General features: G+C 39.5%; 1 protein-coding gene across 2 annotated transcripts in view; it reads left to right on the forward strand.

The window, feature by feature from the left end:
* tmem131 (transmembrane protein 131) overlaps positions 1-21,272 on the forward strand; it is a 38,260-nt gene that overhangs the window by 15,341 nt on the left and 1,647 nt on the right. Inside the window, exons 13-38 of one of the 2 annotated variants that reach the window (XM_032571306.1) lie at positions 57-165; positions 252-405; positions 481-651; positions 1,968-2,078; positions 2,442-2,576; positions 5,280-5,384; positions 5,486-5,572; positions 6,193-6,345; positions 6,447-6,522; positions 6,948-7,062; positions 8,057-8,195; positions 8,289-8,398; positions 8,477-8,549; positions 8,656-8,807; positions 8,897-9,039; positions 11,760-11,946; positions 13,487-13,672; positions 13,753-13,908; positions 15,977-16,389; positions 16,470-16,654; positions 17,057-17,187; positions 17,271-17,383; positions 17,462-17,614; positions 17,713-17,863; positions 20,488-20,603; positions 21,091-21,172. In XM_032571306.1, coding sequence (XP_032427197.1) covers positions 57-165; positions 252-405; positions 481-651; positions 1,968-2,078; positions 2,442-2,576; positions 5,280-5,384; positions 5,486-5,572; positions 6,193-6,345; positions 6,447-6,522; positions 6,948-7,062; positions 8,057-8,195; positions 8,289-8,398; positions 8,477-8,549; positions 8,656-8,807; positions 8,897-9,039; positions 11,760-11,946; positions 13,487-13,672; positions 13,753-13,908; positions 15,977-16,389; positions 16,470-16,654; positions 17,057-17,187; positions 17,271-17,383; positions 17,462-17,614; positions 17,713-17,863; positions 20,488-20,603; positions 21,091-21,172 — 3,706 coding nt within the window. The remainder of the gene's footprint in view (positions 1-56; positions 166-251; positions 406-480; positions 652-1,967; positions 2,079-2,441; positions 2,577-5,279; positions 5,385-5,485; positions 5,573-6,192; positions 6,346-6,446; positions 6,523-6,947; positions 7,063-8,056; positions 8,196-8,288; positions 8,399-8,476; positions 8,550-8,655; positions 8,808-8,896; positions 9,040-11,759; positions 11,947-13,486; positions 13,673-13,752; positions 13,909-15,976; positions 16,390-16,469; positions 16,655-17,056; positions 17,188-17,270; positions 17,384-17,461; positions 17,615-17,712; positions 17,864-20,487; positions 20,604-21,090; positions 21,173-21,272) is intronic. The other variant, XM_032571308.1, reaches the window with a different exon arrangement.

A 21,272-nucleotide genomic window follows, 5' to 3' on the forward strand; every position in this document is an offset into this window, starting at 1 on the left:
CCTGTATCTTCTCACAGCAGGCTTATCCACTTTGTTTATCTATGTTTTTATTGCAGCCTCAAAAGCAAGACGACCATATCAGTTTTCTGGTAAAATAACAGTTAAAGCAAAAGAAAAGACTTATTCCAAGCTTGAAATCCCATACCAGGCAGACGTTTTAGAAGGGTGAGTTATTTCTTTAAGAAACATAGTGAACTTTTTTTCTTTTAGTAGTGCTTATTCCCTATTTTATCTATTTATTTTTCCTGTAGCTACCTGGGCTTTGACCACACGGCTACGTTGTTCCACATCAGAGACAGCCCTGTCGACCCAGTGGACAGAGCGATTTTCCTCACAAACGCGTTCAGCTTCGCGATCCGGATACACAACGTGTCCCTGCCCGACGAGGCTAAAATCATGTTTAAAGTGAGTGCCGGCCGAGCTGCGGTTCGCCAGGAGCTGAGGAACAAATTGTCACGAGTTCTCTCTTCTGTGTCGCAGGTGCAAAACTTCAGCACGCCCATCCTCATCCCGCCGCACGAGTCCCGCTACATCTTCTCCCTCCTCTTCCGGGCAGTCCGACCCTCCATTCACATAGACAGCAATATCTTGCTGATCACAAACGCGTCCAAGTTTCACCTGCCCGTCCGGGCTTACACAGGCTTCTTAGAGGTAGGAAGACGACGTCGAAGCAGAGAGTAGCAGAGTTTCTACATTTATTAAATTAAGTAACCCAAACCCTGTGGATCTAGGCAGTGTTGAATAAACATTGATGCATTTGTGGTGAAATTGGAGAAACACCGAGTCTATATATAGTGCATGCAGTATCTTTCTAAAGTATTCATGTAAGCTTAAGCTTCTAAAGTAAACGTAAGCTTTACGTTTTGTCATGTTATAACCAAACACTCTTTTGTTAAGATTTGCATGACAGACAAGCATTTACTAAGTGTAAGAGTGTGAAGGAAAAGTTTACGTTGTTTTTGAAATCTTTTACAACTGGAGTTCAGCTGGTCAGAGTCCATGGGTAGGTGGATATGGGTATGGGTTTAATCTGGAAGAAAAACCTGCTAGAGGCTGCAAAAGAGCTGATACTGGAGATGAAGTCAAGTTTATTTGTGTAGCACATTTCAGCAGCAAGGCAGTTCAAAGTGCTTTACGCCATAAAAACATTGTTTAGTATCTAATTGTGACACAACCAAATAAACATTACTTTTCATCAAATGCCATCATCAAGCAAATATCAGATATATTGATCAATGTTCCATTTACTACTAATCAAAGGCAACTCTAAACAGACAGGTTTGTATAGGAACTCGGGTTGTTTTACAGGAAGTTTATTCCAGAAACAATGTATGTTAAACAAGTCTAAAAAAAGGAGACCTTGCAGTTCACTCAAATGATCTAAATATTAAAGCAGTAAAATCGTAATTAAAATATGTCAGGTTTGCTTCGTTAATTAGTTTGATTGGATCGGGTTTGGACACACTATCTGCGTTTCTGTTACAAATGTCAGCAAAACTTTTGTCGAGCAAATTTATTTTCGAAATGTCAAATTGCACAATTATACACACATTGTCTATGGATTTTGTTTAGGCCTGCTCTACTGTAAAGCGGTATGAATACTTTTACAAAGCACTGTAATGAAATATAACAAATTGCTAAGACTCTGTCCAAACATTATGATCCAGTAAATGGGTAATTAGTCCTGAATTTCCCGTGGCCTTCTGTTCTTGTTTCCTCTCTTCCATCATGAGTCAGATTTTACTTCTGTTTACAATTAAAGGCTTAAAAAATATAGATTCATATTATTATTATTATATAACGATTGGATCTCCACTAATTGGCCCTGTTTGTACCATATAACAAAAATTTTACCAGAGAGCATATAATAGTCCCCGCAGTGTGACACTTTTATACAATATTTTAAACTGTTGAGACGTAAATGTGAAATTGTGATTTTGAATTAATTAATTTTTTTTCTTGAACAGCCCCTCGTCCTGCCCCCCAGTGTGAAGGAGAACGTCCTGGACTTCGGCGTCCGCAGCGCCACCGACACCAGCAGCATCATATTCGTGGTCGTCAACAGCAACCCCATCGAGGTGAGCAGTCCCGTGACCTGCCGACGTAACGATTGCGACATTTTGCGGGTGTTTTTCCAACCAGGTGTCCCCCTCCCTCCCTGGGCACACGCTCCAGTTTTTGTGCTGAAGTTCGTTGTCCAACGTCCCGTTGTGTAAGACGTGTCTACATAAGCCTTTTAGGTATTCCTGCTTGTGCTTTTCTATACTCTGAGCCCAGTGCAATCCGTGTCGCAACACAAGCGTTTGTGCCAACATCCCCACTTCTGCAGTCCTCGCTGATAAGTTGCAAGGAACATGGAATACAGTCACACATTGTCCTGCGAAACAAATAACTGGATGCCTCGTCCAAAATCAGCCGGTTCTGTGAATTCTGCTCTGCAGCTGGAGATAAAGTCCTGGCTGGTCACAGGAGACAGCCTCTTCATGGAGCTGCTGAAGACGGAGAAGGGGAACACGACAGCAGCCCTGAGTCGCCTGCAGGAGCTGCAAAACGCCTCAGCCTCGCATCACAAAACGGTGAGTTCCCCCCACCCCAAACGTTGCCCCAAACGATACATCTGGAAGCTTCTGGGAGCTTTTCATGCCTTCACAGTGTTTTCTTTGGAATCAGTTTGGTTTGACCTCTTCTGTTTGTTTTTTGAGGTAAGGCGTTATTGATCCGTGAGAGACTAAAAACAATACAAGCCATGCAAATTACAGGACCTTGCAACAGCAGTTTGAGATTGTGACGCATTGCAACCACAAGCGTGAGAGTGTGATGGAGCAACACTAAGCAGTGCAGTAATTGTGAAGTGGAAGGAAGATGTCACATGGTTTAGAAATCTGTTTGCAAGAAAAACCACAAAAAAAAAATCCTGAAAAGTGCGGTGTGTGCTTGTATTCAGCCTCTACCAGCTGTATGAGTCAGTAAACAGCGGTGTTTAAGGCTTGCCACATTTTTTTCAATGGGATTTACTCCTTAATTTTGACTAGGCCATTCTAACATATGATTATGTTGTGGCACAAATCACTCAGTTGTAGCACTGATTGTATGTCATGGTGGTATATTGGAGCCATTTTAGATGGGGTGGGTGAAGTAAGGTTCCTGTCAAATAACTCAAATTTTGAGATTAATATGAGAAATTTTCTAGGAAAAACTCAAATTTCCGAGCTCAAAAAGTCAAACATATGCAAGAAAAAAACTTGGACAATTTGAGATTAATCTCAGAAATCTTCTACAGAAAACTTAGAAATTTCTGATTTTTAAAAAGTTTAAAATTTGCTAGGAGAAACTCAGAAATAAACTTTTGAAATAAATCTCAGAAATTTTCTAAAAAGGCAATTAACATTGAAGCTTCAAAAGTCAAAAACATAGAAATGTTTGAGTTTCAAAAGTCAAAAGCGTTCCACTTTTGAAACAGAAAATTCCCAAAAGTTGAAAGTTTTCCACTTTTGAACTTTTCAGAATTTTTCTAGTAAATTTTCGAACAATTTCTTGGAAATTTACTCCTTTTTATTTATTTCTACAGTGGGCCTAAGGATCCATTTCAGTCATGTTTGCAGTTTATTTTTAACATGTTGGACCTCATGTTTTAAGTCTAGTCAGAATACAATTTCTGTATCAGCCAATATTAAACCTCGGATGTCTGTATCGGTATCGAAAGTGGATCGGTGCGTCCCCACTCTTTATGCGCTGACTCCTACCTCCGTCCGCTCCTTCTGAAGCTCCCTAAAATTCTTTAAAGGATTTTGCTCGACAATCCTCTCCAGGCTCCTGGTGTTCATATTTTCCTGCCATACTTTTTGCCTTCCACTCAACTTTCCTTTTCATAATGCTCCAATTTTTGGAGATACTAAATTAAGGGGTTTTTATTATCTGTAATAGGTCACATAATCATCAAATGTCCAAGATATGCTGACGAAAAAATTAACTTGTTCTAATTTTTTGAGCTGTACTTTCCATGATTGCAATGTCATACAATGTGAAATACTTCACAGAGTATAAAACCTGTATGAAAACAGTGTAAAAAAAACCCCAAAACAAGTAAATGAGCCGAAACACACAAATACACATTTGCTGACGTGTTACACAGCTGCAGTGGTGAGGCTGTTGTGACTGAGAGACAGCACTTTATTATCTGATATCGGTGTTGGTCTGCTTCCTTTTGAGATGAACAACTTGTGGCTGCAGAAGTTGACTTCCACTGAAACTGCTTACTGTAAGCTCTGCAGTTTCTGCTATGCAAGAATTTGACACAACTCAAAGCGCTGCTTTACTGGAATAGATTTTTTTTTTTTTCTCCCTCGTAATGATTTGAATGTAACATTATTTAAGCCGACTGTTTCTACAGCTCAGTTTACAACAGCAGCTTCTGTTCTTGTGTTCAGTTGGCAGTGAGGGAGAGGATTGAAAATGAATGTGAAATTTAAAAGATGTCAACATATTTCACCTCTAATGACTCTTGGTAAAAGTCCAGATGTATTTACTGCTTTAGTTGCTTCTTTTTTTTATGCAACAAATTATGAGAAAAGCCGGAAGTTACATTTATTTTTAATCTCCTGCATCAGTAAAATTACAGATAAGCTTTTAACTGAGAAATAGTTTAGCCTTCCCAGTAACTGTGGTGTTACTGGGACATGGTCCAGTAGGGATTTTTAACCAAAAGGTACAGCTTGTTCCTGTGGAAGAGGAGGAAAATAAATGGTTTCAGAGCAATAAATTGAATTTAAAAAAAGTTACATGTTTTCTAAAAGTAGCCAAGGTTGCATTCTAGCTGAAAACTACTTCTGAGAAATGCTTCAGAGGGTTATTAGTCTACAGTACTACCATGCACTAATGGAGGGTGATGATATGTTTTCACATTACATGTACACGTTTATGTATGAACCGTGCATCATTTCTGTCGATTTCACAATTTTGCACTGCTTTTTTGTTGACCAGTGCATCAAATTTCAATAAAGTATAATGGAGATTGTGGTTTAAGGTGACAAAACGTGAAAAACGAGCAGAGGTGAAAAAACGTTTGCAAGGCAACATTAAAAACAATGAAAGTCTCTCTGTTGTTGTAACTCGTAAAAAAGGATTGAGATCACCAAACATTACTGTCTTTAAATATATATATATATTTTTTTAAATAACAATTTTTGCTTCATCACAAAAAGGAAACATTACACAGTAAAACGTCATATTCCTACCTCACTTTAACAGAAAGAAATAATCATCCCTTCTTGTGTCTTCAGGTGATTCTAGCATCTGGCTATTATGCAGCTTTCAGAGTCACATTAGTCGCCAAAGCGCTCGAGGGCGTGTACGATGGAGCCATTCACATCACAACAGATTATGAGGTTGGTTTGTGTTGTTTTTTATTTTAGATTTTGAGGGAGAAAATGGCAGCTTACGTCATGCCTGATGATCACTTTCTTCTGGTTATTTTTTATGGTTTCAGATATTGACCATCCCAGTCAAAGCTCTCATCGCAGTGGGGACATTAAACAGCTCACCCAGGCACATCGTGTTGCCACCTTCATTTCCAGTGAGTAACAGGATTTCACACACGTTTGACTCACAAAAAGGGTACGGCTGAAACGATTGGTCGGATTAATTGTGATTGATTGAAATAATCGTCAACTAATCTAGTAATCGATTAATCGGTATATATGCAATTTGCCGTTAAGATTAAGATAAACCCTTCTTTGCCTGCAAATACAATCAGGTTTCGCTATGAAATTAATTGGTCTAAAAAATACAATCAGCTCAGTCCTACACTGTATTGATGAGTTGAGCAGAAAGAACCGAGATTTTCACATGTTGTAATTATGTTTCTTTGCTGCAGATTTATAATTTGCTATTACTAATTAAACATTCACTAAAGGAGTGCTGTTATTGCATTTTAAGCAATTAAATGTTTTTTTTTCTTTTATAAGAAAGGGTTGAATTGTTTACTTGCATATTTTAATGTATTTCTACTATTGTGTAGTAAAAGCTTAAGTGGTTAAATGAAAGACCTGCAGAATGTGACAATTTAAAATCCGATTTATCAATTAATTGTCAGAAGAATTGATCAAATAATCGATTACTAAAACAATTTTTTCAGCCCTACAGTGGGTTTTTGCCTGTGTGATGCGAGTCCCGTATCTTCCGTTGTCTCCTCAGGGAAAAGTCGTTCACCAAAGCTTCAACATCCAGAGCTCCTTCACACAAAAAGTCCGGCTGCAGCAGATCCAGTCGCTGACGGAGGACATCAGGTTTTATTACAAGCGTCTGCGCAACAACAAAGACGAGCTGGAGCCAAGACGAAAATCCAAGGTAGAAAATCCTCCTCGGGGTTTGAAATTGATTCTTTTGTTGCTGTTGTGGACATAAACTTATTTTTATTATTTTTTTTTTTTTTTTCCCATGTTTTCCAGGTGGCAAATATTTATTTTGACGCCAGCTTGCAGTGTGGTGATCACTGTTATGTGGGCCTGCCATTTGTGCTTAAATGTAAGTTTGGTGTGTTTGTGTGGCGTTCAAAGCTCACACAACCGAAGCTCAGATAGATCGGCTTTCTGTCTCCATGGGGACGCGGGATCATGTTGGCATCACTCATGCTGCGCAGTGATTTAAAAAAGAAAGTGTCACTTTTTATTTTCCTGCTTGTAGTAACTACTGCTGGTAGTGATTTATGGCAAAGCTGTAGGTCTGGCTAAAATGCACTTAACCTGATCTAAGATGATGGATCGTTGGTGACTGAATGTAAATCAGAGCTCCAGTTTATTACCTCTGTCCTCTCAGACCTTTCCTAAGCTCTTAATTTATCTTGGGTTTTTTTTTTACACATTCTGTATTTCTCTTTATTGAGTTTTCTCTTCCTTTTGCAAATGTTAACTCCAAGCGTAACTCTGTTTCTCTTCTATTTTATCTCGCAGCTGAATCCAAGCCTCACGGTCTGGTGTTGCAGGAGGATATCTGGGATGCTGACGTAGACCTTCATCAGAAACTCCTCAAACGATGGAAGGAGATCAAAGAGCGCTCAGGACACAAGTAATCATCTTTTCCGTCCCTCTTGGATGTTCGAAGTTTGTCGGTGATTGTTGCGACTTAAAATTGCTGATTTTGCGGCCCTGGGTTGTTTTGTTTGTTTTTTTATTTAGTTGCAATTAAAGTTGCAAATTTTGTTTTAAGCTTTATTTCTGCTAAAACATTGTTTAAAAAAAAATAAGTTGAAGTGTGTGCTGTGGTGGCGTAGTGGTTAGCGCGACCCACATTTAGAGTCCTCGACACGGCCGTCGCGGGTTCGATTCCCGGACCCGGCGACATTTGCCGCATGTCTTCCCCCCTCTCTTTCCCCCTTTCCTGTCAGTCTACTATCATATAAGGGACACTAGAGCCCACAAAAAGACTCCCTGGAGGGAAAAAAAAAAGTTGAAATTGCTGCACATATTTTTTAACAAAATAGACAGGACTTTAGCATAGTTAATATTTAAAATGAAAATAACATTTTTAAGTCCCTTCTTCAGGGTGTGTGCATATACTTAGTCTTAAATTAATTCATCTAAAATGAATCCCTTAAAATCTCTTGCATACATTAAAAAAAAAATGTAAGTCAGACTTAAATATATTAATCACAGGTCTTAAATTTAGTCATCACAGGACTATTTACTGTCATTCTATGTAGGATTTTCTCTAGCTGGAAGTTTGTGTCAGCTAAAGGTTTGAGTCGTGCACAGACATCTTTGCTCACTGCGTTCTGTGACTCAAGACTGGTAAAGCTACTGGTAACGAGCTGCTAACACTCGCTTCCATCAAAATTTATTATCGTGACAGGCCTGAATGAAACAACATGTTTGCACTATTCAGCCATCACGAAATGGTAATCCAGACACAACTCCATCCTGAAGGTTCAGTTTTCTGAAATCAAACGATGCGGGGTAAAAGAATAGCCCCAAAAAACTGTGAAAACACACCTTTTACTAGGTTTGAGTCTTACTATTCTTGCTGAAAAACATAAATGTTCTCCCTTTCTTTCCCCCTGAAGAATCGAAGCCATCTTTGAAGTCAACACGAACCTCCAGAAGAACATCGAAGCTAAAGTCACGGCCCATTTGACCTGGCCTTCACTCGTCAACTCCTCACAGAGAATTGTGTTCCCCCTGACCAGCACAAACAGCTCCTCTGTGAGTTAAAGCCCTCCGTTTCATGACACACACGCAGGATTATCTTTTAGCGTATTCGAAATGAAGGAAGTTTATGTTTCTGTTACAATGCAGGACGAGGAGGTGATCCTGCAGAACCCTTCAGATGTCCCCGTCTACGTCCAAGTTCTCCCGCTGGCGCTTCTTCCCAACCCCTCTGTGTTTTCTGGAAAGCTGGCCGACAGGTGACAAATCCTTTCAACTCTACAGGATCTATTCTCTGACCATTTCTCTAACTCATTGTCTGTTCTCTAAACATTCAGGTTGCCATTGGGAAATTTGTCCAGTATAAACATTGACACAAGCACATTCGAGTTCCAGGTTCACAGAAACCAAGTGAGCGCTGCATTATCTACTGGCTTCCCTCCTGCTAACCATAGCACTGCTGAGGCAGCATGTGAAACCTGTTAGCAGCTAACAGCCTCTCTTGTTTGTGTGGCAGACGTCCCTAATAAAGAGCAGCTCGGGGTTTGTCGAAGGCTCAACCAGACCCTTTGTCTACAATCTCATGCTGCTGCCTGGGGAAGTGAAGTCATTCAGCGTGAGGTTCACGCCCGTCAGAAACCACAGCGTCTCCTCCCTTCTCATAGTCAGGTAAAAGTATCTACTAAGGTCCAGAGAGCTGTGGCCTCACTAAATACAGTGGCATGTTTATCCACGGGATGCTTTGGGAATGCGTTCAGGAACAACCTGACTGTGATCGACACGATCGTGCTCCACGGACGCGGCACGACGGAGAGCCTGAAGGTGGCGGGGAAGCCTCCAGGGCAGGGCAGCTCGCTGAGGTTCAAGATGACGGAGGCGCTGCTGAAAGACTGCACAGAAAGTACGTTCGGATCTCTGGGAGTGAAACTGAGAGAGAGTTACATGGAATCTGACACTGTGGAACAATTAACCCGTTACCTGCCCTGCTGAGTGTGTAATGCAAGTTAAAGGCTTCAAAGTCTCTTGGACTTATTTACCAAAGTTCCTGAAATGGTTCCTTCTTCTGAAAAAATCTGAAATATGTTTTCCCCATATTTCACTTTAATTAAGAAAACTGGGGCTGAAATGACTCATTGATTTAATCATGATGAGTTGATTATTAGAATAATCATCAATTAATTCAGTAGTCGATTAGTTGTTTGGTGGAGTATACAAATTGGGGGAAAAAGGACATTTGCCCAAAGTACCGAAAATAGATACATTTTGCATTTAATATAAAAAAAATACCTTCTGTCTGTAATCATGTTCTACCCAGAACTCTTTCAGTGGCATAATTTTAGCTTTGCCTGGTTCAAATTCTATAAAAAATAAACATTAATCACGTTTTGCTTTCCAATTATTAACCGTTTAACCTAAAAAATAAAAATCAGCCGTAATCTGTAGAAATGTTTAATCGAGCAGAAAGGGTTGAGTTTTTCATGTTAGAATTATTTACTTCCTTTTCGCTGCAAATGCATCATTAGCTTCAAACGATCAAGTGTTCTCTAAAGTTATTGCATTTCAAGCAATAAAACTCATTTGTATATTTTAATGTATTTCTACAATTGTATGCGAAAGGCTTTAGTGATCGTGGAAAAATTTGACAGTTTTTTAATCCAATTGTGAGAAAAATGGAATAATCGATTACAAAAATAATGATTAGTTAAAGAAAACAAACATTAGGAGTCAGGCTGCATAAACATCTGTGGAGTATTAGTGATTATAGGCAACATGACAAGGACTTATTTTTTCTAAGTTCGTGAAAAGTACTTAGAAGTACTTGTATAAATGTGTTGTGCGTTGTGCGAAAGTCCCTTTGAATGAAAATGAGCTCATGATTTTCATGAATGTTTAAACAAGGTGTTTAAAAAAACGAACTGCTCAATTGTACATCCACAGTGACTTACAAATGTATTCCAAGCATTCCCACAGCATGATTCTGCCGTCACCTTCTGCTTTTATACAATATTAGAAATACACTAACAGCTGCATTCAGGGTGGGTGAAATCTGACAATATGTGAAAAAGTTCAAGCGGTAGTGCGAGTAGTTCTGCAATAACTCGATATAAATGTTGTCATAGCGAAACGGCAGGTGGACCGGGACTTAGGAGCGTCGGCAGACAGGCGTCTCTTTTCACGCACGTTTGATCAAATACAAAGAATGAAGGCAGATAATGCGCTAAGGACGCACAATCTAACACTTATAGGTCTTTAATATCTTATCTGTGGTGATAAAGTAGGGCTGTAACTAAACATTTATTTAGTAATCGATTATTCTGACGGTTAATTGATTAATCGGGTTTAAAATATTTGGCACTTTCTCCAGATTTTTCATTCAGCCTATCTTACACAATATTTGCAATACATTGACAGATGCAATTAAACAATTCAATTAGTTCATTACATGACAAAATAAAATTCAATGCAGTAACATTCCTTTAGTGAACGTTTGATCATTTGTACTGATGCATCTGCAGCTAAAATATATTTCATCCACATGTTAAAAACTGCTTGACTTAACAAAAAAGACGTAGGGGTAATTTATTTTTTAATTAACCAATTAATAATCGGATAGCAAAAGTTGATTAATGGGTGATTTCTTTTTTTATTAACAGAATTTAAACCAAGTGAAGCTAATACTATTCCACTTGAGGAGTTTTGGGAAAACATAATTTACAGACAAAGATTTTTCATCCTAAATACAAAACTCATGTATGTTTTTGTCCTGTTTTGGTTTACTTACTGCTCTGAGTGTGTTGTTCTTTCTGCAAATAGTCTTTTTTGCAGTCTGTATACTGTACTAAAAATCAATTACTAAATTAGTTGATGATTATTTTAATCATTTATCCCGATTCATCCTGATTATTCGTTTCAGCTCTATTTAAAGTGAGATATGGGGAAAAGAGATGTTCTTTTCCCCATTTATGGTTGAAAAATGTATCACAAATGCCCTTTTTAAAAGTCTATATTCCAGTTAACGATTAATCGATTACTAAATTAGTTGACAATCATGTCAGTAATCAATTAATCACAATTAATCGTTTCATCCCTATTATAAAACCAGTTAAGCCCAAAGTCAGAGACTTTTATATCAACTTTAAATATGTGGTTTGAATTTAAAAGGGCAACAAAGCTGTTAAAAGCTGTGGCTGCACTACCAGATCCCTGCCTCTGAGATGCATATACAACTGAACACAGTGACCCTGGAGAGCTTGAGGCGCTTTCATCGTTGTCCAGGCTTTTTCTCCCTTCACATAAGGAGATGTGTCTCCACGAAGACACATCTGAGTAGTCTCTGCCGTACGGCTAGTTTGGCAGGTTTAAACAAAGGGAAGGCACCTGACTGGGCCGGCCTCGTTTTTAACCAATCAGAGCAAACTGGGTTGGTCGAAAAACAAACACCAACTTTTGAGTCAGAAAGTGACTGGGAGGAAGGGCAAGCGTGTGATGGAAAAACACTGTTTCTTTAGCTCTAAAGCAATTAGCCGTGGCTCTTTCCCAAACAGAGTTGGAATAAAACAGCTTTTTCTTTTTTGTGTTTTGTTTTATTTTTATTAACCTTCGATCCGTTCCGTGTTCCAGAAATAAAAGTTAAGGAGCCAAACTTTACTCTCAAGAGAACCGTCAGAGTGGAGAACACTGGACAGCTCCCGATCACCATCAAATCGGCAGAAATCAACGGCCGAGCTTGCGAAGGATATGGATTCAAAGTTCTCAACTGTCAGGAGTTTGCACTTAAGCCGAATGCTTCAAAAGACATCGTCATACTGTGAGTGATCAAAACTGTCTTACTCTTACACTGGCAAGCAAGAAAAAATAATCTGCTTGTTTTTTAAGTTATTAATATTTTACTTTACATCTTACTCAGCCATCCATGTTGTGGTCTGTTTCAAACAGATTGCATTATATTGGTGAGGCTTTATTCAGACTAATGAAATGTAATTGTCTTTTTAACAATCATTTTGACCATTCTATGTGGGTCAACGGGTGTAATGAATATAATGGATGTTTTGTTATCATGCCCTGCACGCCTTGTTTCCAGTAATTAGTTTCCAACTTAAAGGGCCATATGTACTACACACATAATTTAAAAACTGTTAAATTAATAATTTGAAGGTACTGATTTTACCCGTGGGAACACATGTAACAAAAGCAAGGCGCAGGGGCCAAATCTGGCCCGCAGTACCTTTTTTCATGTGGACCTCTACACTCCAGACATCAAATCTACCAGGCCCACCACTTTGTCATGATTCCACAATTGTGGAAATTCACGGAAAATCAACAAGCCCTCGCATTCTTTCATGCTAATACGTAACTCTGACTTTATTGCAAATTTTCTGCAAAACATTATTGAAAACACCCCATTTAAGTGATCGCTAACTCCCACCTGTGGTTGGTGGTATTTCTTACTTTTATTTCACTACTTCCTCTCTATTACTTGATGCCAAGTCTGCGATCGAGTTGGCGATTAACAAAGTCTCATTTAAGCCTGTCGCAATTAATCAATTAATCGCATACTAAGTTAGAATGAGCTCAATAATTTCCATATTTTTAAAGGCCAGTTTTGTTAACAGAGACTTCATAATCCATCTTTTTAATGGTTGTGTGTGGTTTCTGTTTCCATTTTATTTATTGTTTTTGCTTGTGTTTTATTTTGGATATTTAAAATATCTGTGTTCTGTACAAAATTCAAGTTTTTTGGTCTTTGAGAGGTTAAAGGTACAATATCATACCTTTTATTAAGATTTTATTCTGAAAATGCTCTCAAAACAACATTATTGTTTATTGCCATAATTATTGGTAAAATTTATCATACAGCAAAATTGATCGTGTCAAATTTAACGTCATAAATAAGGGCAGATATTGCATTTTTCCTTGAAAATATTTCTAAATTAGCTCCACAGAATCAGAGATTTTGATTGTGTAGAAATCACAAAAACAATCCTGGAGGGACAATGTGAAAAACCTTTCAATATTTAATTTTAAGAAATGGCTCTCTATTAAAAATTTAACCGCTCTTTAATGAGTTTTATCAATCCATTCTGGCACAACCGGCCCTTTAAGAACATTCATGATCCTGATGAGGCTCAAAATGAAAATGAGTTTTGACAGCCAACCAAAACCGTGCATCTAGGCAGTTGCATTCTACCATTTGTTGATGTTACCGTGGCGACTCCATTTCATTCTGAAAGCGAATAAATGTTGATACTTCTGAATAGCCAGGAGTGAGCGACATACGGCTCAGTTCGCCGTCATTCGTAGCCTGAAAGGATGCAGACGGGTGAGCTTCGGTTCCGTTTCTGCTTCAGGTTTACACCCGACTTCACCTCGTCCCGAGTGATCCGGGAGCTGAAACTGGTGACGCGGGGCGGCTCGGAGTTCGTGTTCGTCCTGAACGCCTCTCTGCCCTACCACATGCTGGCCGCCTGCGCCGAAACCCTGCCCCGACCCAGCTGGGAGCTCGAGCTCTACATCATAGTGTCCGTCGTCATGAGGTAAGAGCGTCAGATGACTTTTACTTTGGGCCTTCGCAGACGACTCATGCGTTTCCCCCCCCCGTCTCTTGTCTTTGCAGCTCCATGTTTCTGTTGGTGATAGTCACCGCCTACCTGGAGGCGCAGAGCATCTGGGAGCCTTTCAAGAGACGCGTCTCGGTGGAGTCCAACTCCAGCATGGAGACGGGGAGGCCGTTTAACCTCAGGGAAATTGTCCAAATTCACAGAGATTTAAAGTACGTGACAGGAAATAAAAAATGTCTTCACTACAGTATTTTATATTTTATCAATAAATGAAAAAATCTCACAAATCCAAATCGTACTCTTGTAATAGCCAATCTCAGCTGCAGCTGCAGGATTTCATGCATCCAAGCAAAAGCTGTGCCTTTGAAGAGAATATCTCCAGTCATGACTGGGTGATTTAGTTGCATATTTCTGTGGGTCAGGCGGTGGAGTTTGGCTCCCAAAGAGAAACGGGTGTGTCCCCATGTCTACAAAGAACACTGATTATAGGCTCATTACTGGCCACACCCTCTCAGATGTGGACAATGATGTCCTACAACACTCAGATATCCTGGCCTGTTACTGCTACAGGCATTAAATTCACTTCTCTTCACTTTGAGTCCACAAAATGTACAATATGTTAAATGCAGGAAAAATCTGATCTGTACAACGGTGTATTATGGCCAGTGTATAGATAGAGGAGAAGAAAAGGGAGTGAATTTCTGCCAAAAAATTCCTAGAAAAAACCAAGGAAATTTCTGAGGTAGAAAATTGACAATTTGCTGGAAAAAACTCTGAATTTTGAGATTAGTCTCAGAACGTATATAGAAAAGACAAGGACATTTCTGAGTTTCACAAGTCGAAAATGTGAGATAATTTCTCACATTTAGTTTTTTCCAGCAAATTTTTGACTTTTGAAACCCAGAAGTTTAATTTCATTATTCTGGAAAATTTCTAAGATCTCAAAATTTCTGTTCTTTGATGGAAATATGCCATTTCTTTTATTCATTCAGCTGTTTGTTTGTTTGTTTTTTAAATCTTATATCAACAATGGCCCTAATACTCTGTTGTAGATCTGTAATTTAGACCTTAAAAATGTCATAAGTTCAATCACAGTTTGTGTTTTAAGGCCTCTTGTACGTAGGGAAAATCTCCTGTGGACTCTGGGTTGTGGTTTAGTGTCGGTGCCTAACCACTGTGACCATATCTGGTACTGGTACCTATCGGCAGCCAGTGAGGTGATTTGTATATATTATCTCAAAGTAAAGCTTTGCTCGGTCAAATTAAGCTTCTTATCTGTATTAATTTGCATTCCGGTCGGTGTGCCATGAAGAAGCTTGTTTCAAGCGTTCCTTTGGATCAACTTCTGACCGTTTTCATGTTCAGTTTTTAAACAACTAAAATGTAACCTAATAATTTGGAAGCAGTTCTTACTTTAAAACTTTTGCATCGCTTTGCAGAAGTAATTTGCATCCCTTAAAACTAAAACCTTTACTGTGTTTTATTGGGATTTCTTTTAGTCATTTACTAAAAGCAGTGCGTCCTTGTGAATTTAAAGGACACCCAAACTTCTGTGAATTTTGAACCTGCATCTGTCAATCAGATTTAAATCTGAATATCAGTAAAGTTAGCTTTGTATCATGAATAGCTGTTAAAGGTTTTATTTAGGTGACAAACATAAAATAAAACTTTTAAGAGACAGGAAATTAGGTTAAGCAACAACCGACTAGGGCTGCAATCAAGTAATCGATTATTCTGACTATTAGTTAATTAATCAGATTTTTAAAAATGCCACATTCTGCAGATTTTTTTATTAAACCACTTAAGCTTATTTTATACAATATTAAAAATATGTAAACAGAAAAAGTGCCAATAATATCAATTACTTTTTCTAAATAAGAAAATGAACATTTTGTTGTCTAAAGTACAGTAATGTAGCAAAGCTGAATAAATCCTGAAATAAGCCCTTCCAGCTTCACTTTACCTCAATACAGTGCAGGACTGATCTGTTGACTATTTTTCAATGACCAATTAATAACTGGACTTTGACAGAATTTGAACCAAGTGAAGCTTAAACTTGAAGACTTTTAGGTAGAACAGATTTACAGACAAAGATTGAGTTGGGTTTTTTTATCTAAAATGCTTTGTTTTAGCTCAATTACTTCTTTGAGAGTGTTGTTGTTTTTCCAGCAAATGGTATGATTTAGAGTCTTTGCTCCTTTACTTGATGATTATTTCAATCATCGATTAAACTTTTCAGCCCCACAACTAATCTGATTTCTCTGTTCCCATCTGGTTTAGTGACTACAGCGACTCGTCCCAGAACTCCAGGGGGTTTTACCCATCCAGCAACGGCACGGCGAGGGTCGGAGGTCGACAGAGTAGCCGGAACTTACTGGAACCCGACAGCCAAGACAAGAGGCCCAGGATGCCCTTCAGCCGCCCGTCTGTGCCAGCGGCTCCATCTCAGCTGCCCAAAGCGAGCTCAGCCTCCGGCCAGGACGGTCCACCGGCCCCCTGCCAGCTGGTTAATCGGAAGGCTCGCAACAGCAAACAGCTGGACCTCCCGGGTCAAAGTTCGCCCGGGTCGTCGTTGCAGGAGGATCCAGAGTACTCCAGCCTCTTAGGAGCCATGGACAACGACCTCGATCGCCCAGAGTCGCTGGCCGCCGAGGCTCTACAGGACCAGAGCTCTCGATCCGCTCAAAGCAAAGGTACCGTCTTCCAGACGCGATTCGATGTCAGCCGGCTCGGCTCCGCTGGTGTTTAAAAACCGTGGTTGTTTTGTCTCCAGTGTTAGAATCCAAAGGGAAGCAGCGTTCCAAAACAAAAGCGCTGAGAAAGAAGGAAGAGAAGGAGAAAAAGCCCAGATTAAAGACTCAGGGAGACGAGTTGAAAGACAACCTGGCAGACAACGACGACAGCTCCTCCACCACCACAGAGACCTCAAACCCAGACGTGGAGACAAACCTCAAAGAGGTACGTCAGAAAAACACAAACTCTTACCACGGATTTTTTTTTCTCTAGTTTCTACTGTAAATATCTTAATAGACTTGAAACAACACAGAAGACTTACAGGTAACTTTTCAGCAAAATATATGAGCTTGTTTTAAGCAAATAATCCTTTAATATTGATTTTAAGAAGAACTAGTTTCACTGGTAGATTATTTAATATATAACAAGACATTTTTCCATGTTATAAGTGAAATAATCTGCCAGTGAAATCAGCACTACTTCTAAATTGGTACACTGGAAAAAGGACAAAACTAAAATATTTCAACTAGAAATTAGTTGGGATTTTTTCATTGGAGTACTACAATACAGTCTCAATTTCAGTGTGAATATTTTCATAAAGCCACTTAAATGCATAATTTCTGATAGGAACCAGTGAAAAAGAAAGGGAGGACAACAACTCCTGGGAAGACAAAAGAGGAAACTTCAAATTTCTCAAGCAAACCCAAAGAAAGAAAACAAGAAGCTGCAAAGAAAGAGACTCAAACAGAGAAATCCAGGTTTGATTTGTTTTATTTTGTTTTTTTTACTAAAATGAGTTTGCTTTCGTTGGTTTATGTTTGACAAATCTTTATCGCTGCAGTTCTCTGGAGCTTCCATACGTAACGCCGCTGGAAAACAAGCAGCGCAGGAGCTTCGCGTCCAAAGCTCTTCACCCCCTCATCTCAAAGACGAGGCCGGCGCAGAAACAAAGAAGTGCGTTCCGAGCGTTCACATTCTGCTCCCGGTTTCCTTTGGGATCACTTTGGTGACCCGTTTTCGTTTCTTCAACAGTAGACGGGAAGCCGGACGACGGGCGGCCCCTGCTTTTAGCCAAGCTGTCGTCGAGCTCCTCCGTCCCGGAGCTGGGCCACAGCAGCAGCTCAGAGGGAGAGAAGGACTACGCTCCTCCAGAGTGGGACATCCCTCTTCCTAACAACAGCATGCGTGAGTGCACACTGGAAACTGTCCGGATCGTTCCTAGAGTCGGAATTCAAGTTCCAAATCACTCACCGCTTTTCTTTTTTCTTTTTTCCCACGTTCAGAAGCAGACAGCCTCCAGCAGATCTCCCTGCAGACGTTGAACGCAGATCCTTTCCTGAAGCGGTCGGCCACCGCGGGGACCTGCTCCCCTCCGCCCACTTCGCCCAGCTTACTGTCCCGAGGCACCTACAGCAGCGTGCTGAACAGCACCAGGTCCGTGGCCGGCTGCGTTTCCACTACCAATGTGCAATAAATCTTTGCCCATATTCCGCTAACGTGGAAAAAAAACCCCACAATTTCGCAATTACGCTGTTCAGAGGAGACATTACTGTCTGATTCAGGCATTGAAGCCACAAACCTCATACTTGGTGGCGGCTACTTGAAATTGTAGCAGATGCTTTTTCAGAAGAACTATGGATTTAACACATTCGAAAGGCACAACTTTTTCTGAGAAAACTGCACGTTATATGAAAAAAAAACAAAAACAAAAAACATCCTCCTACTCCTACTCCCTGTCGCCTTTGTTGTTTCTGCCAGTAGTAACATCCAGTTGTAGATCATGTGACTCTTATGTGAAAAAGGTGTTTCCATTGCAGTTTTCCAAATACGTATTTTCCAGAAAACCATCATCCTCGCGCAGAATGTTAACAAAAGACGTAAGTTTTTGTTGCCATGTTTCCATGTGGCACAATTTTTCTTATTGTGCCACATGGAAATTATTTTCACAATTTCAATTTGTTCAATTTTATGCTTAATGGAAACACAGCTACTAACATCATCTAATCATCAGAAAGAAACTGCATTTAATCATGCGTTTGAATTAGCTAATCATTATTGATGCGCTCCTAGAAGAAACATTGGAGAAAATAGCAAAAACTAACATTTCCCACAAAATCAAAGGTTGCGTTTTTCATGTACCATCAATAACTGAAATTGATCAAGATCGCAATAAATCAGAACTCTTATTACTAGAAATTTCACCATAAATGAAAGCTCCTCGAATGGCCTAGTCAAAGGCCAGACCTAAATCAACAGTCGAGAATCGGTGGCAAGACGTGAAACTTTACGTTCAGGGATGTTCTCCATAAAATCTGACTGAGCTTAAACGGTTTTGTAAAGAAGAGAAAAAAAACGTCACTGTAGATGTAAAAATAACGTTTGTGGCAAAATGTCTCCAGGAAAACTTTTTAAGGAACCTAAACAAACAGAACTACTCTGAGAAAAGACGTCAGAAACAAAGCCCAGCTTCATATGGCACACAAAGCAGCGATCTGTAGAAAGACAAACCCACACCAGAGCCTCACTGACCACTTCCTGTATTAGCAGACTTGTATTTCTGTGTTGCCACATCCTGATGCTCCTTTTATATCAGTTTAGCTTCTGAAGAAGCCATTTCATCCACTCTGCCCTGTGTGGTTTCCACGCACATTATCTCCTCCTCAGCTTCAGCCCCTTTTACTTGTTGCTTTCTCTTTAATAACTGGTAGTGAGAGGGAGAGCTGAGCGTATCGACTTGGTTCACAGACCGCTAATGGTGGCTGATAACTTTGGTCTTTTCCTAAAGTTTTCTCTCTGTGCCTGTTTGCTTTTGTGTTTTCCACAAACTGCCTTTTTATTCGACGCCGTCTGCAAATACGGTGGTTACTTAGAAAACGTTTGATTCATTCAGATAATCACGTTTTCTGCACAATTAAATGTGAATAGAGTGGGATGAAACATGTTGATGTGCATGAACAAATGAACCGCATCATAACGCCTTAATGAGCAGACACATATTTTTATATTTGAAAATTATTTCATTACTATTTTCTGATGTATCTAGGCGTTTGGGGTATAAAAAAAATTACACTTTTGCATGGTTGTAATAAGTTATGAAACAAATTTTAAAATATTGTAAGCATGAATCTACCTTGTTTTTGTATGTTTTGCATTTGAAAATGTAAAAACAAATACCACAAATCGGTATCAATTCAATTTATGTAGCAGCAATTAACTGACTTGAGACGTTTGTTTAAAAAAAATTCAATTGAAGTCATTCAAGTCATTCTTATTCAGCATGCATGTAATGACAGTGGATTGGTAAAACTCTCCTTTAACAGGAAGAAACCTCCAGCAGAACCAGAACCTGACTCAGTACAAGGATCAGTCTTCCTCTACCCTTGGAAAATCTGCACCAAAATACCCTGAAAATATACATAATACACAATAAAATAAAATAATCTACGTACATTTGAGGGTAAAATAAAGCTTAAGCACTGTTTGAATAGCGATTATCTATAAACTTAATGACTGAAAATAAAAGAAAACTTGAGTGTAACTGTTCTTCTATTGTACCCCTAACTGGACAACGTCTCCCCCAGGATACAGACACTTCACATTGCGTTATGTAAGCTGTTTAAATGTAATTCTTTTTTTTTTTTTGTAAATATATATAATAAATCACTCTTAAAGAACAACATTTTACAAAAGCAAGTCCTCTCACATCAGCATGTATATAAAAAATAACAACTCATACCTCACAATGTATGTCTTTGTCCATGCGGTCCGCCATTTTGAACTTTGTATACCTGCGTTAGTTTGTTTTTAAGCGTATCCAGCGATGTGAAGTGCAGGTGGTTGATGGCCCTCTGGTCTACAGCATGCGAATTTTCAGTATCCCACAGGATACGAAACCCATTAACGCTGTTGTAGTTTTCATCAATAATGTAGCTATTAATTGTTTTCTCGCCGCCATGAGTTGGGTCAACTTCTGCGTAACGTTGTACAAGCTGCTTTATGAATAAGGTGGATTAGTTTGATAATGCTTCTAAAGATTTGCCTTTGTTTTGTTTCCCCAGCGAGCTGAACCAGAAAAAGGCCCCGGGAAATAAGCCGTCTGCAGGAGCGCCACTTCCAGGCAAGAACGGCAACCCCACCTTCGCCGCTGTGGCCGCAGGTTACGACAAAAGCCCAGGTGAGTTTGCACCGAGCGAGACACCTCAGCCCTAACGGCAGCTGCGTTTCCGTTGCAAATACCCGCAGAACTTTTTCTGTATTCCGCTGATATCGGGAAAAACCACAATTTCGCGATTGCGGTGTTTCCATTAAATAAGAAATTCAATTAAAATCACACATGGGTAAGTGTGTTCACGCGATGACCCTTGTATTTGGAAGCGGCTACGCATAAATGCAGAGTTTTTGGGAAAATGCAGTCTTGAGTTTTTTACAGAAGAGCAACAGATTCAACCATTTTGAATGACAAACTCAACTTTTGATGAGTCGTGTGCTGCCGCGATGCCAGTGCTGCTGTATACAAACCGGTGTGATGCTAAAAGTTTTGTTTTTGTGTGTGTGTGAAAAACATGTTTGTTTGTTTTTTCTCATTTTGATTGTTTCCACTAAATGAATCTATGATTCAGTGATGGCTTTGCCTCAGCAGTAAGGTTAGATGTTCTCTGCAGGCGGCTCTGGTCCGGGTAAAGGCGACAACCAATCCAAGACTCTGGCCAACATGATGTCAGTGGAAAGTGACAGCTCAGACAGGTACGGAGAGAGAGAAAAAAAACATACATTCAGTCGGAAGCATCTACACGCCATTCCTAATTTTCTTCTTCTCTTTTCTTTTTTTTCTCCCTTTCCTCCT

Source organism: Xiphophorus hellerii, chromosome 9 (assembly GCF_003331165.1).
Source record: "Xiphophorus hellerii strain 12219 chromosome 9, Xiphophorus_hellerii-4.1, whole genome shotgun sequence".
NCBI classification, from domain to species: domain Eukaryota; kingdom Metazoa; phylum Chordata; class Actinopteri; order Cyprinodontiformes; family Poeciliidae; genus Xiphophorus; species Xiphophorus hellerii.